This window comes from Heptranchias perlo, chromosome 6, assembly GCF_035084215.1.
Source record: "Heptranchias perlo isolate sHepPer1 chromosome 6, sHepPer1.hap1, whole genome shotgun sequence".
NCBI classification, from domain to species: Eukaryota; Metazoa; Chordata; class Chondrichthyes; order Hexanchiformes; family Hexanchidae; genus Heptranchias; species Heptranchias perlo.
Window position 1 is genome coordinate 54,998,694 of NC_090330.1, and position 20,966 is coordinate 55,019,659.

General features: G+C 40.5%; 1 protein-coding gene across 3 annotated transcripts in view; it reads right to left on the minus strand.

Annotated features, from left to right (window-relative positions):
* The window catches only part of LOC137323004 (NADPH oxidase 4), a 166,726-nt gene that overhangs the window by 67,125 nt on the left and 78,635 nt on the right, over positions 1–20,966 (minus strand). For all 3 annotated transcript variants that reach the window (XM_067986331.1, XM_067986330.1, XM_067986329.1), the window contains 2 exons: positions 16,479–16,643; positions 16,066–16,128 (listed from right to left, as the gene is read on the minus strand). In XM_067986331.1, the coding sequence (XP_067842432.1) occupies positions 16,066–16,128; positions 16,479–16,643 (228 nt within the window). The remainder of the gene's footprint in view (positions 1–16,065; positions 16,129–16,478; positions 16,644–20,966) is intronic.

The following is a 20,966-nucleotide window of genomic DNA, read 5'->3' on the forward strand; positions in this document are numbered from 1 at the left end:
AAGTGACTCGGTGTAACATGATTTAGGGTCAACAATCCACCCTAGCTGCGGTATCCATTGGAAGAGAGCATGTTGTCCACTCCTGACCTCTCAGATAGGCAGACAAACTCAACATTGATAGACAATATTGTCCAAGCTAAAACTACAAGCTGAGCAGGTTGCAAAAATGAAAAAAAATATACAGAGCCGGTTAAATCTTCTGACAAAATAGCAAAAGAATACTCAACTGTCTCTGATATTTTAAAACAGTTTTCTGTAACCAAAAAGCAAAGCATTTCAAAATTCTTGAAAGTCTCTTCCCCTCTCTCCGCCTCCAGCCCCCCCCCCCCCACCATCCAGAGTTCTTATATCGGTCTTAGAAACCCACAATATGGATGCTTGAACTCCGTAGAGCTCTGTCTCACTGTTGTAACATGAAGCTAAACAGTTGGAAAACATGAACTAACTAAATGGTGAAAACTTGTCAATCATGCCAGAGTAAAGACACAATGGAGCATCTGGGCCATAGGCTAAAAATAAACTTTTCACACTTTGTCTAAACTCTGCGTATCGCATTAATGCTTTGATGAGGAATGATCGGATTATCCAGGAAAACAGCTGTCAGATCAAACCACCTAGTCTGTATTCTGCAGACTCATAGAACCATAGAAATTTACAGCACAGAAGTAGGCTATTTAGCCCATCATGTCTATGTTGGCACTTTGCTAGAGAAATCCAAATCTAATCCTATTGAACTTCGGGTTGCCAACTCGAGTTGGACATATTCCTGGAGGTGTCATCACATGGTCTCCTGCTTCCAACCGCCCTGCTCCCACACTCCTGCCATTGATCGCCCAATATGCCCATGTTTGCGGTGCACCGCCTTCCCATGCCAATTGGAAAGCGAACAGACTCTTCATACCCGATTGGATGATTCTTGACTGTCAAGTCAAACAGCCTTTTTTCCCCCATGTCTGATATTTTTATAACTAATAAACAAGTGTTCAAATACATTTAAAAAAAACCCCACAATTTTTAACGCCCCCTATGATTTTTCTCCTGGGTTGCTCGCAGCAGTGTCTTGGAGATTAACCTTTAATTCCTGGAGACTCCAGGACAATCTGGGAGGGTTGGCAACCCTAATTGTACTCTCCCGACCCATAGCACTGTATCTTCCTCTGCTTCAAATGTTTGTCTATTCTTTTCTTTAAAATGGTATCTGCCTCACCTATTCCCCGTGACAAAGCATTCCATGCTCTAACAACCCTCTATATAAACAATTTTCTCCTAACCTCTCTGTGACAATTTTAAATTGATGATCTCTCATTGCTGACTCCCAAGAGTAAATCATCTTTCCCTATTCACCCCATCAAAAACCTTCATAATTTAGAAAACCTCTATTAAATTTTCTCTTGTCCTTCTCTGCTCCAGTGGAAATAGTTCCAGTATTTCAAGTCTCTCCTCATTACTACAGTTCCCCTTCCCTGATATCATCCTGGTAAATCTAAACAGCACGTTCTCTAGGGCTTTTGTCCTTCCTATAATAGGGTATTGAAAACTGCACATAGTACGCTAACTATAACTGAAACTTGCCTTGTACAAATTTATATGGGGTAAAAAGAGGCCAAATGCATATCTGTGATTATCCAGCACCAGGCATAGGCCACAATTTTTCCTTGAAATGCATCAATGAAGATGACATCTTATGCTACGTACTGACATTTTCTGTCCAGTCTTCTTTCTTTGAAAAAGGGTACAACAATTGGTCAGTAGTTGCCCCCTCAACCAAAAAGAAAATACACAAACTAAAAAGTTCTTAAACTAAGTGTTTGAAATGGCAGACACAAAATGACAGATTCCATGTTTAAATATATTTTGTAAATTCTGCTGATATAGCTCTGCACCACAGCATGTAAAGAACAAAATAGTAATATCCAGTGTAAACTGAGTCCTTGCATCCATTGAAACAAAGCCCCATTTTGTACAGCCATAATATTTCATTGGGGAGTGGGGGGGGAATATTAACACAAATGATTGCCTTTAAGGTTATAGTCAAAGAAACTGATATTGTCGATTTATAGAGCAGTTAAGTCAAACACAGTTGAACTAAGGATTCAATTGCCACATTTATATGTTAACAATTAAACAATTAATATTCCACTGGGATGTGAATTGGAAGTAGCCTATTAACTCACTTGTTCTCATTTTTAATTGATTGTTTCCTTTATAAACATCAGGTGTTTATGCTGATTATGAATTCCTGGTTTTGTTAATGAATCTCCAGTGTACTTAAAAGCATTGGGGAGTAACAGAATATTTATCTTTTCCCAAAGGTAGGGGAGTCTATAATGAGGGGGCATAGATTTAATGTGAGAGGGGAGAGATACAAAAGGGTCCAGAGGGGCAATTTTTTCACTCAAAGGGTGGTGAGTGTCTGGAACGAGCTGCCAGAGGCAGTAGTAGAGGCGGGTACAATTTTGTCTTTTAAAAAGCATTTGGACAGTTACATGGGTAAGATGGGTATAGAGGGATATGGGCCAAGTGCAGGCAATTGGGACTAGCTTAGTGGTATAAACTGGGCGACATGGACATGTTGGGCTGAAGGGCCTGTTTCCATGTTGTAAACTTCTATGATTCTATGATTCTATTATGGACTTGCTTGAAACTGGTAAATAGCTTACCGCAATACTTCAATTTCTGATCCCAGGCATCTCAACTTGATTATAATGGCCGAATTACCTTGCATTTTTTCGTCGCAACAATGGTAAGTACAGCATACTGATGATTTTTAGCACAAAAGATCAAGGAAATTCAGGCATAAGTGTCTTATGCCGGTTTTTACATAACGCCTAAGTTACCTTGATCTTTTGCGCCAATTCAGCGAAACCGCTGTCAAAACCCACTGCCACTAATTAATATAGCTTTGTCCCCCATGCAAAAGACTCACTCGTATGAGTTCTGAATGGGCTGTAAATTTATGACTAAAATCTTCGGTGCAGAAGGACCCAAAGTCAAAATTCTGATTTTTTTTTGGCAATTTTTTTTAAATAGTTGTTTTTTATTTCTCCTCACCAAGACCTGCACTGCATTTTCTGTATTTTTTAAATGCATTTTTATGGTATCCGAATGAGTCACATTAATACTGAAAAGCTTCCACAATTGCATTTTTTTTGACATGCTGTGCCTAATGTGCAAATATGGTGGTTTGATGGCTTCAAACTTTAATTTTTACACATAGAGGGATTTAAAGAAGGAATATGGCATAACTTGCCTCGGGCTCCAATTGTTTCCGCTGATTTCCACTTGTTTACGTTGGTTTTTACATTCCTGCGTATGCTAATGACATTGGCAGGAAATTTTGGTTTACCGTCGATAAGATCAGTGTTGAATCTGGCATCAATTTTGGTATAACTTGCCAGTTATGTCATTCTAGGAAATTCTGAGCCCACATTCCCCTATGTGCCTCACTATCACAGAGCTCCCTCAATGGTTCAGTGAATAAATGTACGATGTAATATGATCAGAGCTGTTAACATTGGGCAAATTCTAGGTGTAAGATTTTCAGTCACCAGAAACAAACATGATAAGCAGTAGCAAGCCAAGTCCATCACACAAAAAACACATGGCAGAGGTGCTTACTGTTACATTTTTCTATTCTTACTTTTACAGGCTTTTTGGCTTGCCATTTTAGATCACTCATGGTGAGTCTAACTTTTTATGCCTTAATTGTGTTTTCACCATCTGATATCTAGGTAAGCTTTCAGGAAGCACCCAAGTTAACAAACAGTAAAATCTTTCTATTAATTGCTTTAGCTAATGGAAATCAATTTGTTCCTCCACAGGATTCTTCTAATAGTTTAAACTATTAAGTGTTTTTATTAGCAAACGATGAACAAGTGAATATATAACAAATAATAGGATACTTATAGTCGAAATTCTATTATCTAACTCTTTCAAAGGAAAAACAATAAAAGGTCACAATGTAAACTAAACTTTTATTTCATAGATAACTTTTATATACGCAGATCTTTTCTTGTAATCTTTTTTTAAACTGCAGAAGCTAGTCTACTTTATCTTTCTGTGAGGATTCCAATCAGCTCAACTCTCCCCTGCTAACTCTGCTTAATGAATAGCCCGAGATACTTAAATTCCCTTTGATCAGCTGCCAAGTCTATGTTGCATTTGAATAACTGACAATTATTTTAAAAAATAACTGGCTGTTATACGCATTACTGAACCAATCACACAGCATGTGTATATTTGAAATAAGTGGCCCGGTATCTTTCTAAAGTTGTAAACAAATCTTGGAAATAAAGCTCACAACATTTGTATCAATTTAGGCTAGAACAGTACAGCTAGCTATTAAACACTTTGGCCCTGAAATTCCCCAAAGAAATGTTATAAATGACTAAAAACGGCCACTTATGCTTTTTATCTGGGGGTTCTGCCAAAGTTATGGTGGGACACCAGGAGAAGTTTTGCAGAATTTCAGGGCCTTTATATGTATTGTGACTGATATAAGAAACAGCTACCAGACTAAAGAGGCAGAACTGATTCATTTTTGTCACAGTTACACACTGGGAGGGGTGGACATTGACTGTAGTACAAAAACATATGGCAAAAATGGTAGTTTTTTTGGTCCTTCCTTGCCAATTTTCTCCTCCCTCCTCCTGAAGACGTGGATTCTTTGAAGAGCAGGGTTCCATGAGTACAAATCATTATCCAGTACCCTGCTCAAGTGGCAAGCAATGACAGTGAATGCTGGTGGTCTACTGGCCATTGGAAGAATCATAGAAGAACCTGACCCTTCCCTCATTCAATGTCCACAAATACAAACTCCTAGCATGAATTGCTGGTTAGCAACCAGGAATGAGAACTTTGCACAATATTCCCCTCCCTAACACGGGAGTGTAGAGGTCAATTGCAGTGCCTTACTGTTGCCCTGGCTGAGATCAGCTAAAACTGTACAGACCAGGGTTCGAACTTGGGAGCTTCTTAGTCTCAATGGCTCAGTTATTCATTGGCTCAATTCACTGTGCCATCAGGGGAGCCCAAGGTAAGCTTTTAAAATTAAACAAATTGCTGTTATAGCATTCATGTTTTAATGATAGTCAAGATGCTCAACACCATCCAGGAGAGAGCAATTTGTTCAGTGCCCCTGAACTCAATATTCACTCACTCCAGCACTGGTGCACTGTGTCTACAGTATGTATGATCTACAGGATGCAATGCAGCAACTCACCAACAACAACAACTTGCATTTATATAGCGCCTTTAACATAGTAGGACATCCCAAGGCGCTTCACAGGAACATTATCAAACAAAATTTCACACCGAGCCACATAAGGAGGTATTAGGACAGATGACCAAAAACTTGGTCAAAGAGGTAGGTTTTAAGGAGCGTCTTAAAGGAGGAGAGAGGGGTTTAGGGAGGGAATTCCTGAGCTTAGGGCCTAGGCAGCTGAAGGCACAGCCACCAATGGTGGAGCGTTTAAAATCAGAGATGCGCAAGAGGCAAGAATTGGAGGAGCGGAAAGATCACAAAGGATTGTAGGGCTGGAGGACGTTACAGAGATAGGGAGGAGTGAGGCCATGGAGGGATTTGAAAACAAGGATGAGAATTTTAAAATCAAGATGTTCCCGGACCGGGAGCCAATGTAGGTCAGCGAGCACAGAGGTGATGAGAGAATGGGACTTGGTGCGAGTTAGGATACGGGCAGCAGAGCTTTAGATGAGCTCAAATTTATGGAGGGTGGAAGAAGGGAGGCTAGCCAGGAGACCATTGGATTAGTCGAGTCTGGAGGTAACAAAGGCATGGATGAGGGTTTTAGCAGCAGATGAGCTGAGGCGCGGCGGAGACGGGCAATATTACGGAGGTGGAAGTAGGCAGTCTTGGTGATGGAGCAGATATGTGGTCTGAAGCTCATCTCAGGGTCAAATAGGATGCCAAGGTTGCAAACGGTCTGGTTCAGCCTCACGCAGTGGCTGGGGGAGGGATAGAGTCGGTGGCTAGGGAACAGAGTTTGCAGTGGGGACCAAAGACAATGACTTCAGTCTTCAGTCTTCCCAATATTTAGTTGGAGAAAATTTTTGCTCATCCAATACTGGATGTCGGACAAGCAATTTGACAAATGAGATACAGTGGAGGGATCAAGTGAGGTGGTTGTGAGATACAGCTGGGTGTCGTCAGCGTACATATGGAATATGATGTCGTGTTTTCGGATGATGTTGTCGAGAGGCAGCATGTAGATGAGAAATAAGAGGGCGCCGAGGATAGATCATTGGGGGACTCCAGAGGTAACGGTGCGGGAACGGGAAGAGGAGCTATTGCAGTTGATTCGCTTGCTGCAACTGGATAGACAAGAATGGAACCAGGCGAATGCAGTCCCATCCAGCTGTACGACAAAGGAGAGGCATTGGAGGAGGATGGTGTGGTCAGCCATGTCAAAAGCTGCAGACAGGTTAAGAAGGATGAAGAGGGATAGTTTACCATCGTCACTCACATAGGATGTCATTTGTGACTTCAACAGGTTACTTTGACAGCACTCCCTTCCTCCCCTGTGAACTCTACCACCAAGAAAAACAGGAGCAGCAATATTGTGAGAAAACCATCACCTCCACATTCCTGTCCAAATCACGTACAATCTTGACTTGGACCTACATCACCGTTCCTTCATTATCGCAGGGTCAGAATCCTGGAATTCCACACCCAGTACCATTGTATCACTACAAGGACTGCAGCAGTTCAAGGAGAAGACCCACCACCACCTTCTATGGGCCACTAGGGATGTGCAATAAACATAGCCTTGCCCACAATGTCCATACCCCAAGAGCAAATAAAAAAATATTCTTACAATGACACAAACAGGCAGGAGCTGGTTCACAGAATCCTACATTAAAAGGTCACAGCTATCTAAAGCTTTGAATCTGAGCCCGCTTAATTGAACTAATTATATTAACGTTCGAACTCAAAAAAAATACTATCCAAACTGTTGAATCTCACAAACTTCTGTCACTTGAGAACCTATATTAGTTTATTTGGGATTTCCAATTTATTACCTTAACAGAACAACCTCCATTCTGTTAATAATGAACAAAGTTTCCCTCCATCCCTGGCTCCGAACACCAGTACTGGAGAAGAAAAGGCATTAATTTTAAAGTTGTTAATAATGAACAAAGTTTCCCTCCATCCCTGGCTCCGAACACCAGTACTGGAGAAGAAAAGGCATTAATTTTAAAGTTATTCGGGAGGAATCAAAATATCTCAAATATTTACACATTCCCATAACACATGTAATAGTGCATCTTCCTCCTTGATACATCTCCAACACATCCACATAAGACTATACCTGTTCTGATTAATTTATTGTAGGATTCTAAATTAGAATAACTTTAAGCAATCAGTAAGCTCTGTCTGACCTACACCATCACTTTGACGTTTATTGAGTGCAACATTTGTCTCGAGGTTCCTATTTAGATCTAAGCGGTCACCTCTGCAGGATCTATATCGGGACGTTAGCATAAGTTCACATTTAAAAATGATTTATTCTGATGAAAATCCAGTTATATGTAGCTATAAAGCTCAGATGATGAGACACTCTGATCAGAACCCTAAAAAGTAGATAACTTTAGATATGGAAGCTGTGAGCTGAATCGTTTGAAATTGTTTTTTATGGACCAGTGCCCTAAAGAGGGGGAAAAAATGAATCTTTAAAATTAATGTACAGAAATTATGGGGACATGTGCCTGAATTCTTAATATGTACTCCAACCACACAAAACTGTGCACCAGGAGCACTAAAGGTGAAAATTTACCCCGTGTCACTTTTGTAAATCTGCAATCAGTTAAATCCCAACCTACTGCCATCAAGACTAGTTTAAAGGGGTAAAATTTCTCCCCTACACATACTAGGTACCTTCGCAGAGGAGTGTCCAGAACAAGCAAAGCGAACAATTCAGTCTGTTGAAAAAACGATCAAAGGCTGCATAAGCATCCTGGGTAAGCCAAAGGCCGGCCTTTTCTTACAAGGAGAATGATAATAATAATCCTATTCTAATTTGTAAGCATTGTGGACATTTATCAGACCCCATTTTACTCTTTTGAACCATTGGACGTTTCAACGTAAAGGGTTAACTAGTTCCTTTAAGGATTTGGATATTCTCTTGGACAGTACATTTTCAGTTCAATTGAAAGCAAGGGTTAAATGGCCCCATGATATTATCTTTAGACAGTATAAATTCACAAAGACAGCAAAGTGCAGTCAGTCTGGACATTTGAACATAATTTGAAAACTGCAAAAGCAGCAGAGTATAGAAACATCAAGCTGCGGTTTTCAATAACAACTGATAAGCATGAAAGGCAGAAACTTTCAGAAGCTTCGAGAAGTTTCTCAATGCTAACAACAAAATGCAAAGGACAAAGAACTGATAAGGCACCTGGCTTCACATGGAAGAAGTTTCACACGGTTCTTGAGTGGTCCAACCAACCATCCATCTTAATGCTACGATGGGTGAGTGGCCAAACTGGGCCTTCTCATAACTTGGAACACACCTTGTCAGCTAAAACCATATAAAAATAGGACATCGTAGAAGATTAAACAATCAACATTACAGGAGCAACAGTTGTGCAACTTCTGCAATGAGCTCCTCCAACAATGAGCCCTTCGATACTTTGCTTCTAAACTTTGACAAAAAGACTTTGTTTCTGAACTTTGATGAGAAGACAAATCTTGATGAAAAGAACCACAACACATCGTTCAATGCATCCCTCAATGACGCACCTGTTACTGCAGCAATTGACACCCTCCTCCTAGACCTAGACAGCTGCCTCGTTACTTTATAAAAGGTTGTATGTGTTGCTTGCTCACTTTGCTTCATGCTTGCTTATGCACTCCTTTTTAAATCATTAAATAAAGTACGTTGCGAACCCCCACTTGTATTATCAGGTAGAGTAATCCACGTATTGATTGAGTTGCTTCATGTTTGCTATGTGCTCTTTTTGACTCATTAAATAAATAATCACTTTGATTAACGAAACTACCGCGTCAGGGTGGCTTTCTTTGTCTGAACTATCGTCCAGGTCCACGAATCTCTGGGAAAGACCCAAATTTCCAACAAATTCAACAAGCAACAAATAAACTATCAGTGGAACATCGAAAATTTATACAGACCTCAACACTAGCAAGCTTTTCAATCAATGCACTCCGGCCATATAGAAAGTGATGGTAGATAGACTGTGTAGGATTTCTCATCCTTTTGAATATTTACTGTACAGATTTAATTATACTGAATACATAATGTATTGTCCGTGGAATAAATTACCCAATATCAATTACAAAAGGTGTTAAGCATTTAAAAGTGTCCAAAATATAAGAACTTTAAAAGCAAATAGAAAATGCTACCAATGGGACAGTAGAGCTACGCAATTTTTTATAGCTCTAGTAAGCCAGGTCACAAAATTGTATAATGATGTTCTCGACCATGCCATCATAATGAACATCTCCTCCTTGCCAGATATATCCTTGTTTTATTTATTCATGTTCCCTTCGGTGGACATCCACTATGTCAAGTCTCTGCTAACACCCAGTGCTGTTCTAATGATGTACATTACAGGGCTGGTTCTGTAAGTCCTGCAATAGCTACATTCAGTTGCATCGAAGTCGGTGCTTGGAGGTCACCAAGCTGGGAAAAGCTTGTCCATGGCCAGTAGTTGCTTTTTAAATGGGGATCAGAGCTTCCTGTGATGGGCAAATTGCAGATGCAAAGCCACAATCTTCCACCCCACGATGTCGTTCCCATACTGCACCACAGATTACAATTTTTTGATTACTCGGAAAGCTCTCTCCATCCCTGCGGTAATACTGTACAGAACAATTTTTACACATGTATGACACACCAGCACTGCACATTTGGAAAGCAGATGTTCACTATCAACAAAATCCAATTATCGTTTCTTCCAGGTTTTTGGCAAAAAATGGAGGACATTGAAGTTCCACATTGACACAACACAGCTTTTCTCAGAAAAAAATTCAGGATGAAACAACTTTCCGATTAAATCACTTTTGAGTTTTTAAAAAAAAACATATCGTATGGAGAGATTTTGATAACACTACCCATTTAGTGTTCCTACATTATAACAGTGACTACACTTCAAAAGTACTTAATTGGCTGTAAAGCACTTTAGAACATCCTGAAGTCATGAAAGGCACTACATAAATGCAAGTTTTTTTTAAAAAAAGAGGGAAACTACAAACAATTAGGGTGCAGTTATGCTGCCACTTTTACTTCAGTGTGAAATGATCGCGGATGTGCATCAAGAAAAAAGTGGGGATGTAACTCCAAATTAGGTCCCAATCTGACTCTGGAGTACACTAAAAACAAAAGGTGGCAGACGCCTTTATTATAACTGCAGGAGGTTTGAAGCAATCCATTGGACCTCCTGGAAACTTTGAAAAATAAGTTTAAAATCAGTTTAACTTTAAAAAGTTAGGAGAAAACATAATCTCCTACACACTCTCCTAACACTAAAAAAGCCACAAGGGAGACAGAACTCTGTGTGTGCATTCAGTAATATGCAGTAATAACTCTGGTCTGACAGCACTGCATCACATGCCAAGTTACCAGTCCGTGGCTGACAGCTGAAGTATAACTACAGCCTTGATTACCAGGACAACAGAAACTAATAAAGCACATGGCATTAGTGTGAAAACAATATAAGAGATGGCAAGGAACAATAAAAACTGATTTCATCCGGAGGTCAAAAGTATTATTTTCTTGGGCCCAATTTTCCTGTACTTAATCCTTGGGCATAAAGCACAGGAAAAAACGCCAGAGACCCATGTTGCTGGGTCTCTGTCCCCTTTATGTTACCTCAGGATTTCCAGGGGCGGCGGAGTGTCTGCACCACAATAGGTGCAGGCTAAGAGATGCCACAGCAATGAAACAGGGAGTGGTGTTCACAGCCCCCCCAGCTTATTTTCGTGTGAGTGTGTGAGAGTGCGAGTGTGCGAGTGTGCGAGAGTGCGAGTGTGCGAGAGTGCGAGTGTGTGGGTGTGTGAGAGAGTGAGTTTGTTGGTCCAGGCATTTGGGGACAGTGGGCGTGGGGTGTGGATTTTGGGAGGACTGGGTAAGTAGTGAGGGGAGTATTGAGAAGCGGTACTGAATCAGGATATAGCAATGACAGGAGAGGGGCTCTGGGTTGTGGCAGTGCTGAGAGGATGGTGCTTGTGTGTTTAGATCTGGATAATTCAGGAGAGGATCCTAGAGTATCGCAATGCTAGGGAGGTTGGGGCTGAGAGCAATGGGAGTGGTGGTCGTGGATTGTGAAAGCATTGCGCTGGGTACAAGGACCTGGAAAAACTGGGAGAGGAGTTGCAGGTAGCAATGGTGAAAGGGGGTACTGGGTTACATTGATGCTGGAATGTTTAGATCTGGGTGCAATGGGGAAGGGGTCCTGGAATATGGTATCCCAAGTAAGGTCAGAGTCTGGGAGCATTAGGAGTGGGGATCATGGGATATGAATGTATTGTAATAAGTATGAGGATTTGGGAGTAGAGCTATGGGATCTAGCAGCAATTAGGAAGGGGGTGCTAGGCTGATATAGGACTGGATTAGAGTTGGATATCAGGTTATGGGAGCATGGGAAGGTGGGAGTAGGGGAATTCTCAGTTGTGGAGGGGACAGGGACTGCAATATAGATTTATCTTAGGTGTGGGCTGGCAGTGGGAGAAAATGTATGGGAGGGTGTGCCACGATCAGCAAAACATGGCAGGAAGTAGTTGTGTGGGAAAAATAAGTGTTTGGGGAGGGATAGGGATTGGCAAGAGGCAGCAACAGTGGAGGAATCAGGAGTTCAGGGTGAACTGGGGTGTGAGTGATAAGAGGTTGCCAAAAGAAAAAGGCAAAGACAAAAATAGTCAGGATGATAGCAGTGAGAGGCAACAGGATGTTTTTATTTTGGTTACTGAGATAAAAATGGCAGAAATTTTTATCAAAAGGTGTCGAGTGATTTGATTGGTTCAACTTTTTTTTTGTTGGTATGTTCTCCTGACTGGTCATTCAGGATTGGGTGCTTTCATAAGTTCTTAGTAAATTTTCATTAGTAGATTTGCTCGAGTTCTCTTTCTTCCCCATCTCCCCCCAACCCTCGCACATTGTCTCTCATACAATGCCTCTCTCTCACTCATTCCTCTGTCCTTGTCTAGAAACATAGAAACCATAGAAAATAGGAGCAGGAGTAGGCCACTCGGCCCTTCGAGCCTGTTCTGCCATTCAATATGATCATGGCTGATCCTCTATCTCAATACATATTCCCGCTCTCTCCCCATACCTCTTGATGCCTTTTGTGTCTAGAAATCTATCTAGCTCCTTCTTAAATATATCCAGTGACTCGGCCTCCACCGCCTTCTGTGGTAGAGAATTCCACAGGTTCACCACCCTCTCAGTGAAGAAATTTCTCCTCATCTCAGTCCTAAATGTCATACCCCATATCCTGAGACAGTGACCCCGTGTTCTGGACCCTCCAGCCAGGGGAAACATCCTCCCTGCATCCAGTCTGTTTAGCCCCTGCATCCAGTCTGTCTAGTCTCTCTCATTCTTTCTTTCATTCCCTTTTTCCTGCTCGTATTCATTCCCACTTTAATCTCGCTCTGATTCTCTTTCGTTCTCTACCTCTCATTCCCCTATTCCTCAGTTACTGGCAGTGATCCTTTATCTCAAACCTGAGACTTCAACTAACACCACCAAATTTTCTGCTACAGATGCCAATAACATGTTCCAAGTTTGTACTTGTGGTAACTGTGCGACCTGCTTTATTAGTTAAGAACTAAATATGTGCAACAGGCCCTTCACTTGATATGGTAATTAAAATTAAATAGTTTATGTTATGTCTAATTTAAATATATATTGGTTTGTTGAGTCAAAATGGAAAGAAGACTGCCAGTTTCATTGTAGCTGTCTTTTCTTACATTGGGATTTAGCGTGTGGGAAGTGCTAATGAAAACATTCAATGAACCCACTTCAACCAAAAAAGAGCTGCTTACAGCTTGTGAGACAAGAACATAAGAAATAGAAGCAGGAGTAAGCCATACAGCCCCTCGAGCCTGCTCCACCATTCAATAAGATCAGACTACGTGCTCAGGGACGCACTGAAGCTAGGTGCGGCCGCCGCAAAGGCTCTGTGGGGAAAGGTAATCATTTAGAGCCTTCCCGCCATTGTATACCGAGGGGCTGCAATCAGGGAAACCCCCCCTGGGCAGAATGTAAAATTCAAATTGATGTAATGTACCTGTAATGAATCTGTAATGTACCTGTAATGAATCTGTAATCAATAATCTGTATTGAGTATAATGCAATGAGACACCCCAGAGTGTCATGAACTGTAATTATGTACAATGTGTTCATTGAACTGTACTTGATTTAACCTGCAAATTGTATAATCTGTATTGTGTACATTTGGAATGTGATATGACAACTGTATTGTATGTTTTGCTACAAATTTTATAAATAAAGTATATTTTTTGAAAAAAAAATTCAATAAGATCATGGGTGATCTTTGACCTCAACTCCACTTTCCTGCCCGATCTCCAAATCCCTTGATTTCCCTAGAGTCCAAAAATCTATCTATCTCAGCCTTGAACATATTCAACGACTCAGCATGCGCAGCCTTCTGGGGTAGAGAATTCCAACGATTCACAACCCACTGTGTGAAGAAATTCCTCCTCATCTCTTAAATGGCCGACCCTTTATCCTACGATTATGCCCCCTAGTTCTAGACTCTCCAGCCAGGGGAAACAACCTCTCAACATTTACCCTGTCAAGCCCCCTTAGAATCTTATATGTTTCAATGAGAGAGTGGCTAGTTGGCCACCCCTGCTTCATGCAAACAGCAAATAGAGGCAATTCTCCTTTTAGGTACTAAGATAGGCAGTGAATCTCATGTCAATTAACTCCTTTCAAAAAGGACTCAAGATGAATACAGGGTATAGAGGGAATTCATGATAGAAATGACTGAGTAGTTTAATAAATACTATTGGTTAAAAATTCCACAGCAGCGTTGGAAGTGCAGTGCTTCCACTCATTGCTTTGATGAGGCCATGGCCCCAACCCAAATCCCGGGAGCGGATCATTTAAATAATATGGGCAGACGTTGATGCCTGTAGTGACGCAACAGGGTGTAGCCTGCGAATGGGCCCTGACGCATCCTGAAATTATGCCAGAATGCAAGTGGGGCAGGCAGAAAATCTGCCACCCTCCTCGATCAGAGCTCCTTCCTCTTTCTCAATGGGATAGAAACCCAGTAGATCCAGTCAGAGTTGGCAGATATAGTGCATGACTGCTTCTTGACCCAATGTGTCAAAGAAGCCATGAGAGGCAAAAATGCTCATCTTGAGCTAGTATTCGGGAAAATCCTAGATAATGTACAAGAAATGGAAATCCTAGCATCTCTGTCGGAAAGAATGATAAAGTTTCACATGATATGAGTCAGAAACACCTAAGACCTCTCCAACATCTACATAAATGTAGCGTGATTAAAGAATTGAATAAAAAACTCTACACTGTACTCCTTTTTTACTGGAATATATCATGCATTATGATATGATGTCCTTGTATTCAGTAGGAAGAATATAAACTCTTGTCAGGTCTAGGCTATAAACCACTCGACAAATTTACTGAACATTAAAATAGAGTAATGAACAGCACTGAATACAAACAGTAGATTTACTGTAAATACAAACTTCACTATCTTCTTCAAAATCAAAACAATAGGTGCTTCCCCTGTACAAACTCTCCATAACACTGACCCTTGAAGAATGATCACTTACTTGTTACAAGACTATCTGCTACCATAGAACCTCCTGACTCGCTGGCTTCAGACTGTCTGCTACTTCATGCCCAAGATAAAGCTTTAATTTCCTTTGACAATATCCCGGAACAAAGGACTTGAAAATTGTATTTCTCATTACTACAGGATTCAAAATGGCATTTGTCCACACAGATACAGCCCCACAATGTGTCTGTAATTGAATAGAATGGTTTCACCTATAAAATCAGTTTCAAACAACTTGAAAATCCTGTGAGATAAGTCTGTGTCCAAGGACATTGGCAGCAATCAACCCTGAATATTAAAGACCTCCTAAACTACACATTATGTACATCAACCAATCTGGGATGGGTTTTCTCTTCAGCCTGCAGCAGCAGGTAGCAGTAACCGACTTTAACCCTGTGTGTGCTGTGACCAGCAGGAAAATACAACAGAAAAAAGCTGCTTCATTTTTGTCACAACATTTTTCTTAAACATGACCAACTTCGCGTCAGGGATAATAACATTGGGCATTCACATGCATAACTCCTGATAAGTAGTGACATGGGTAGAATTTCTGTGGGGTGGGGGGGGGGGTTCTCCCAGTCTCTTGCTGTAACTTCAGTGGAACCCCTGGAGAAATTTCGTAAATGCCCATTTACACAGTTTCTCCAGAGTTTCTGCCGAAGTTACAGCGAGAGATCCCCAGCGAAAATGTTGTAGACATTATACCACGGAGACCTTCTTTTTTACAATATATAATAAAGCATATAATTTTGCCCAGCTATGAGTATTTTCAGTTAAAATATGAAAACCTTGAAATTGATGTAAATGCTCCTATACGTTATTTAGCCTTGTTCCTACACATACAAAGCTTTCAAAATTAATATTTAATTTTTTAAAATATTTCCCACTGTGCATGGTGTCATAACATCACAACTATTTATTAACAAGAAATAGACATATGATTAGGTATACAGGCTCCAAAAAAAGTGCTTTGAATGAGCAACATTCTTTTAAAATTTAATTTTAGCCCTGTCACACAGCATTCTTGGAACTGATGTCAGCTTAGGGAGTCAAAAGCTGAATGAATTTAGAACATCCTAAAAACTGCTGCCAAGTTTTCACTACAGATGTGCGATTTGTAACCAAAATCCTCCAGTTGTTAAATATCTGAAAATCAAGTCTTGTGTGGTCTGTAAGTGACATGCATCTTTAGCTTTTTAAATGTAAGAATTTTCTTTAATGTCTGGCTTTGACAAGCATAACAAGAATGATTGGACTTACCATTGTAAGAGTAAAGGGATGACTCTCAAAAGCTGACACACTCGGACAGTGCAGAACAATGTACTAAATGAAATGTGGGGAGAGGGGGGAGAAAGGAATTAGCAAATCCAAAAATAGTTATTTGCTGTTTATTGTTTGACTACTGTCCAGAAAGACATGGATAGTTGGATTTTCATTTCTTACACATCACATTCAAACCTTGCAGTTAACCCTAAGAACCAAGCCATGGCAGGTTTCTATGCGAACTAACACAATTTGCTGTAATGCAATGTGTTATTTTGAGAGAGACAGCTATTAGAAATTGTGACCTTTATTATTTCAGTAAGCATACAATGGCAAGCTTATTTTTTTCTTAGTCACTCTAATAATGGCAAGTATTTAATAATGTAGGCGAACTTTTTATTTGAACTTACCTGACCAGGCCTTGCTCTGAAGTTATCTTTCACCATTCGTATCTCGATCACAGCACAGGGATGAGAATTCACAGAGACAATGGTGACTGGTTTGTTGCTCCGAATGTATCTGTACAACCTTTCTGCACAATAAAGACACAGAGGCCCAGACACCCAAAACCATGTCTTAAAAGCAAAGAAAAAATTCCAGTTAGAAAATGACAACATTTTTTCTAAATAGAATTCATTTTAATGTCAAACTGGTGATACCGATTACTGTTTAAATTAAGCCAAAAGTTGGCTTCATGAAGAACAATTAAGCCAGATAGGAAGATTAGTTCCTCCCATGATTCTAGTATTAGTTTCAGCACATGTGTGTGTCTGGGCTGCAAAATCTACATTCCTTCTGCACCAAATACATAGTTGCACCAAAACATAGTTATGATCCTCAGCAGAAATTTGAGCCAGTTTGGACACTGGGCATAAAGTAAAAGGAAAGTGCCTAAACTTCAATTCATTTTTTAAAAAATTGCTTCCAAAGAGCAAAAAAGACACCTTATTGGACTATTATCATGGTAGCAAAAAGAGACCACTCAGGTAATTCTTCAAGGCTTGAAGTATAATATCACCAGCTTGCTGTTAAAATCTGTAGCTTGGTTTGACATGAACTCTGACCCATTTTTAGTGGGGCAATTAGGCATTCAATATTAAGGTTGCAGCATCTATTGTAATGGTATTTGTTTAACAAGTTGCATTACTATTATTAGTTCACATACAATATTTGGTTGGATTTTAAACGTGCGAAGTAGTGCACATAGGAAGGAAAAATGGATAAGACACATACTTCATGAATGGTGTTGAACTAGTTAAGAATTTGGTTTAAAGAGATCTAGAAATCTTAGTTGACTTGATGCTCAACTTGTCCAACCAATGCAACAAGGCAATCACAAAGCCAATAGAATGTTAAACTACATACTCAAAACAGAATACAAGTCAGAGGAAGTCTTGATCGAACTGTGCATTGTGAGCCCTACAGTTCATTCTTGATTACCATTTACGCCTCACCAGGTGTATCACCATGACTGCCGAACTGGGAGCCCATGTACTGTATGGAAAGCTGAACATAAGAGCAGCAACCACTGTGCTTGGTGACTCAGACCCACTTGAACCAGCTACAGTTCTGTATTTTGCACGTCAGAGTACATCTCCATCACCAGTTGGCCTGGAATTGCCGGTGCAGGCCCTGCAGCCAGTCTAGCATACGCCCCCAGTTTTGTCCCAGAACATTAGTTAGGTGCTGCTCCGGGATTCCTTCACTGGCTGCCTCCACCTGGATGAAGTAGCCATGCCGATTAAAAAGCGTACCCTGTCCCCAGTCAGACATTGTACGACTTGACCTACCATGTCTCCCCTTTGACAGATTGACCTACAAGTGTACCACTTGTAATGAAAACCCACTTCCCAAGCACCCTGTTTCTGTCTGCTGAGTCCCATCCCTTCATAATTTTAAACATCGCTATCAAATAACCCCATAATCTCCTTTGTCTCACACAATCAGCTCCAATTTTTCAAGTCTTTCTTCATATTTGTATTCCCTGATACCAGGAAGTTTCCTAACGAATCAGCGCTGTTTCCTCTCTATTGCCTCAACATTCTTCTTATAGTGTGGAGCCCAAAACTGCACACAGTACTCCAACTGTGGTCTTACTAAAGCTTTAAATAGATTCACTTTCCAACGACATCTACCACATCTTCGAGCTGGCTAACTATTTCTCTAAGTGTTATATGGATTCTTTCTGTGTGTATGTGTCAGGTGTTAAATCATAAGCCCTAGTGAATAGCACACTTTATGATATCATAGTCAATCCTATCAGCAGATTTAATAGGAGAAAATACGAGTACTTTTCTGTTTAGTAATATCTCAAGTCGGCTGCCCTATTCTGTGTCACCAATTACTGGACTCATTGCTTACGTATGTTTCTCTGCTAGTTGAAGAGCATGGTGATGCACTTTCCCCTTTTCATCAGCCTCATGCTGGCACTGTTTCTCTTGTTCATTGGCCTCACATTCACACTGTTCCCTTTCTTCTTCCTGCTGGGTTGCTCTCACTCTTTCTGTAGCTGAAGCTCACGTTCATCTTTTAACATAAATTCTCTCTCATTCACAATTTCTTCCACCACTAATAGAGCAATTTCAATTTCTGCCTCTTTTGACCTGGTTAACATTACTGATTCTGTTCCATTGACTGTTAAATTTTTGACTCATCTTCGTCACCTGTGTAACTCAGTATCCCAGCTGCCACCAACTGTTACGAATTCAGCTCTGCCAGAGATACCGCCTCTGTTCCGTGGCATCAATAGCTCCCATAAGCGGTTTGTGTGTCTTGCTTTTATGGGGGTTGACTTCTCACTGCCCTATATCTATTGTGCGATAGCGTGACCTGGGGTGTAACAATAAAACCTACTTGAGATCTAGACCAGATATCTATCTTGCACATGTATATTTATTTAATCTTTCTGAAGGTAGACTAAATTAGCAGTAGATGAGGTGAGACTTGGTTCAAATTATTAAACGGCTTTATTCTGCAGTAAAGCGAACATGTAGAACAACGGATATGATCCCAATGATCAGATTCACGTGTTCAATTGGTAAAAACGTAGCTTCATGTAATGGCATAAAAAATATTGAACATACGTACAAAGCTACCCCACTGCAGTGGGTCATCTTAAACAAAATCATCCCTCTACGTTCTGTGCAACAGTCCAGGGCAGAACCTGCTTACTTCCTGTCTTTTGCAGCCTTTTGTTTTCTACCTGCCTGTGCAGTGTCCTGTTTCCAAAAACTAGACTGCCTTTTTGATGTCTGTGCCTGACTTCTTAATCCCCACTTTGCAGATAGAAAGAGATCGTAGGGTTTTCCAACAAAATGGGTGAGAGAGGTTTTCCGAATTATCTGGACATGCTAACATTTATTGTTTAGTCAATGGGAAAACAACTGCTATTTAGCATATTAATCATCCTTTGTCTGGGTGCCCATGAGAATATATACTGCTTTTAAAACACCAGCATGAAAAGCAATTCTTTCAAAACCAATTGTGTGAAGAAATGGTCAAAAAATCCTGAAATGTAACAGGACAATACCTAATAGAAAGGTTGCCCAATTAGATTGGTCTCCATTAGACATGGATATACCTATTGAATGTGTCTCTTACCCATATTTTGTTAACTACTAGAATTTACAGAAACAGTGTGTTTTCTCAAATTGGATGCTGCATTTCCTACAGTACAACAATGACTACACTTTAAAAAGTACTTCATTGGCTGTAAAGTGCTTTGGGACATCCTGAGGTCGTGAAAGGCACTATACAAATGCAAGTATTTTTTAAAATTATGACATGGTACAGTTCATCCTCTTCAGAAGGTTGAGAGAACCTGCCTAGATTCAAACTGAAGATGTTCTGACACAGCTGGGGCTCTTCTTTGCTACACCCTTGTTCAAAAAAGGGTAAACCCAGCAACTGCAGGCCAGTCAGTTAACCTCGGTGGTGGGGAAGCTTTTAGAAACGATAATTCAGGACAAAATTAATAGTCACTTGGACAAGTATGGATTAATAAAGGAAAGCCAGCACAGATTTGTTAAAGGCAAATCGTGTTTAACTAACTTGATAGAGTTTTTTTGATGAGGTAACAGAGAGGGTTGATGAGGGCAATGCAGCTGATGTGTATATAGACTTTCAAATGGCGTTTGATAAAGTGCCACACAAAATTGAAGCCCATAGAATAAAAGAGGCAGTGGCAGCATGGATACAAAATTGGCTAAGTGACAGGAAACAGAGAGTAGTGGTGAACGGTTGTTTTTCGGACTGGAGGAAAGTATACAGTGGTATTCCCCAGGGGTCGGTACTAGGACCACTGCTTTTTTTGATCTGTATTAATGACTTGGGCTTGGGTGTACAGGGCACAATTTCCAAATTCGCAGATGATACAAAACTTGGAAGTGAACAGTGAGGATGATAGTAATAGATTTCAAGAGGACAGATAGGTTGGTGGAATGGGTGGACACATGGAGATGGAATTTAATGCAGAGAAGTGTGAAGTGATACATTACGGTAGGAAGAACAAGGAGAGGCAATATTAACTAAATGGTACAATTCTAAAGGGGGTGCAGGAACAGAGAGACCTGGGGTATATGTGCACAAATGTTTGGCAGGACAGGTTGAGAAAGCATATGGGATCCTGGGCTTTATAATAGAGGCAGAGAGTACAAAAGCAAGGAAGTTATGTTGAACCTTTATAAAACACTGGTTCAGCCACAACTGAAGTAGTGTGTCCAATTCTGGACACGCACTTTAGGAAAGGTGAGAAGGCCTTAGAGTGGGCACAGAAAAGATTTACTAGAATGGTTCCAGGGATGAGGGACTTCAGTTACATGGATAGACTGGAGAAGCTGGGGTTGTTCTACTTAGAGCAGAGAAGGTTGAGAGGAGATTTGATAGAAATGTCCAAAATC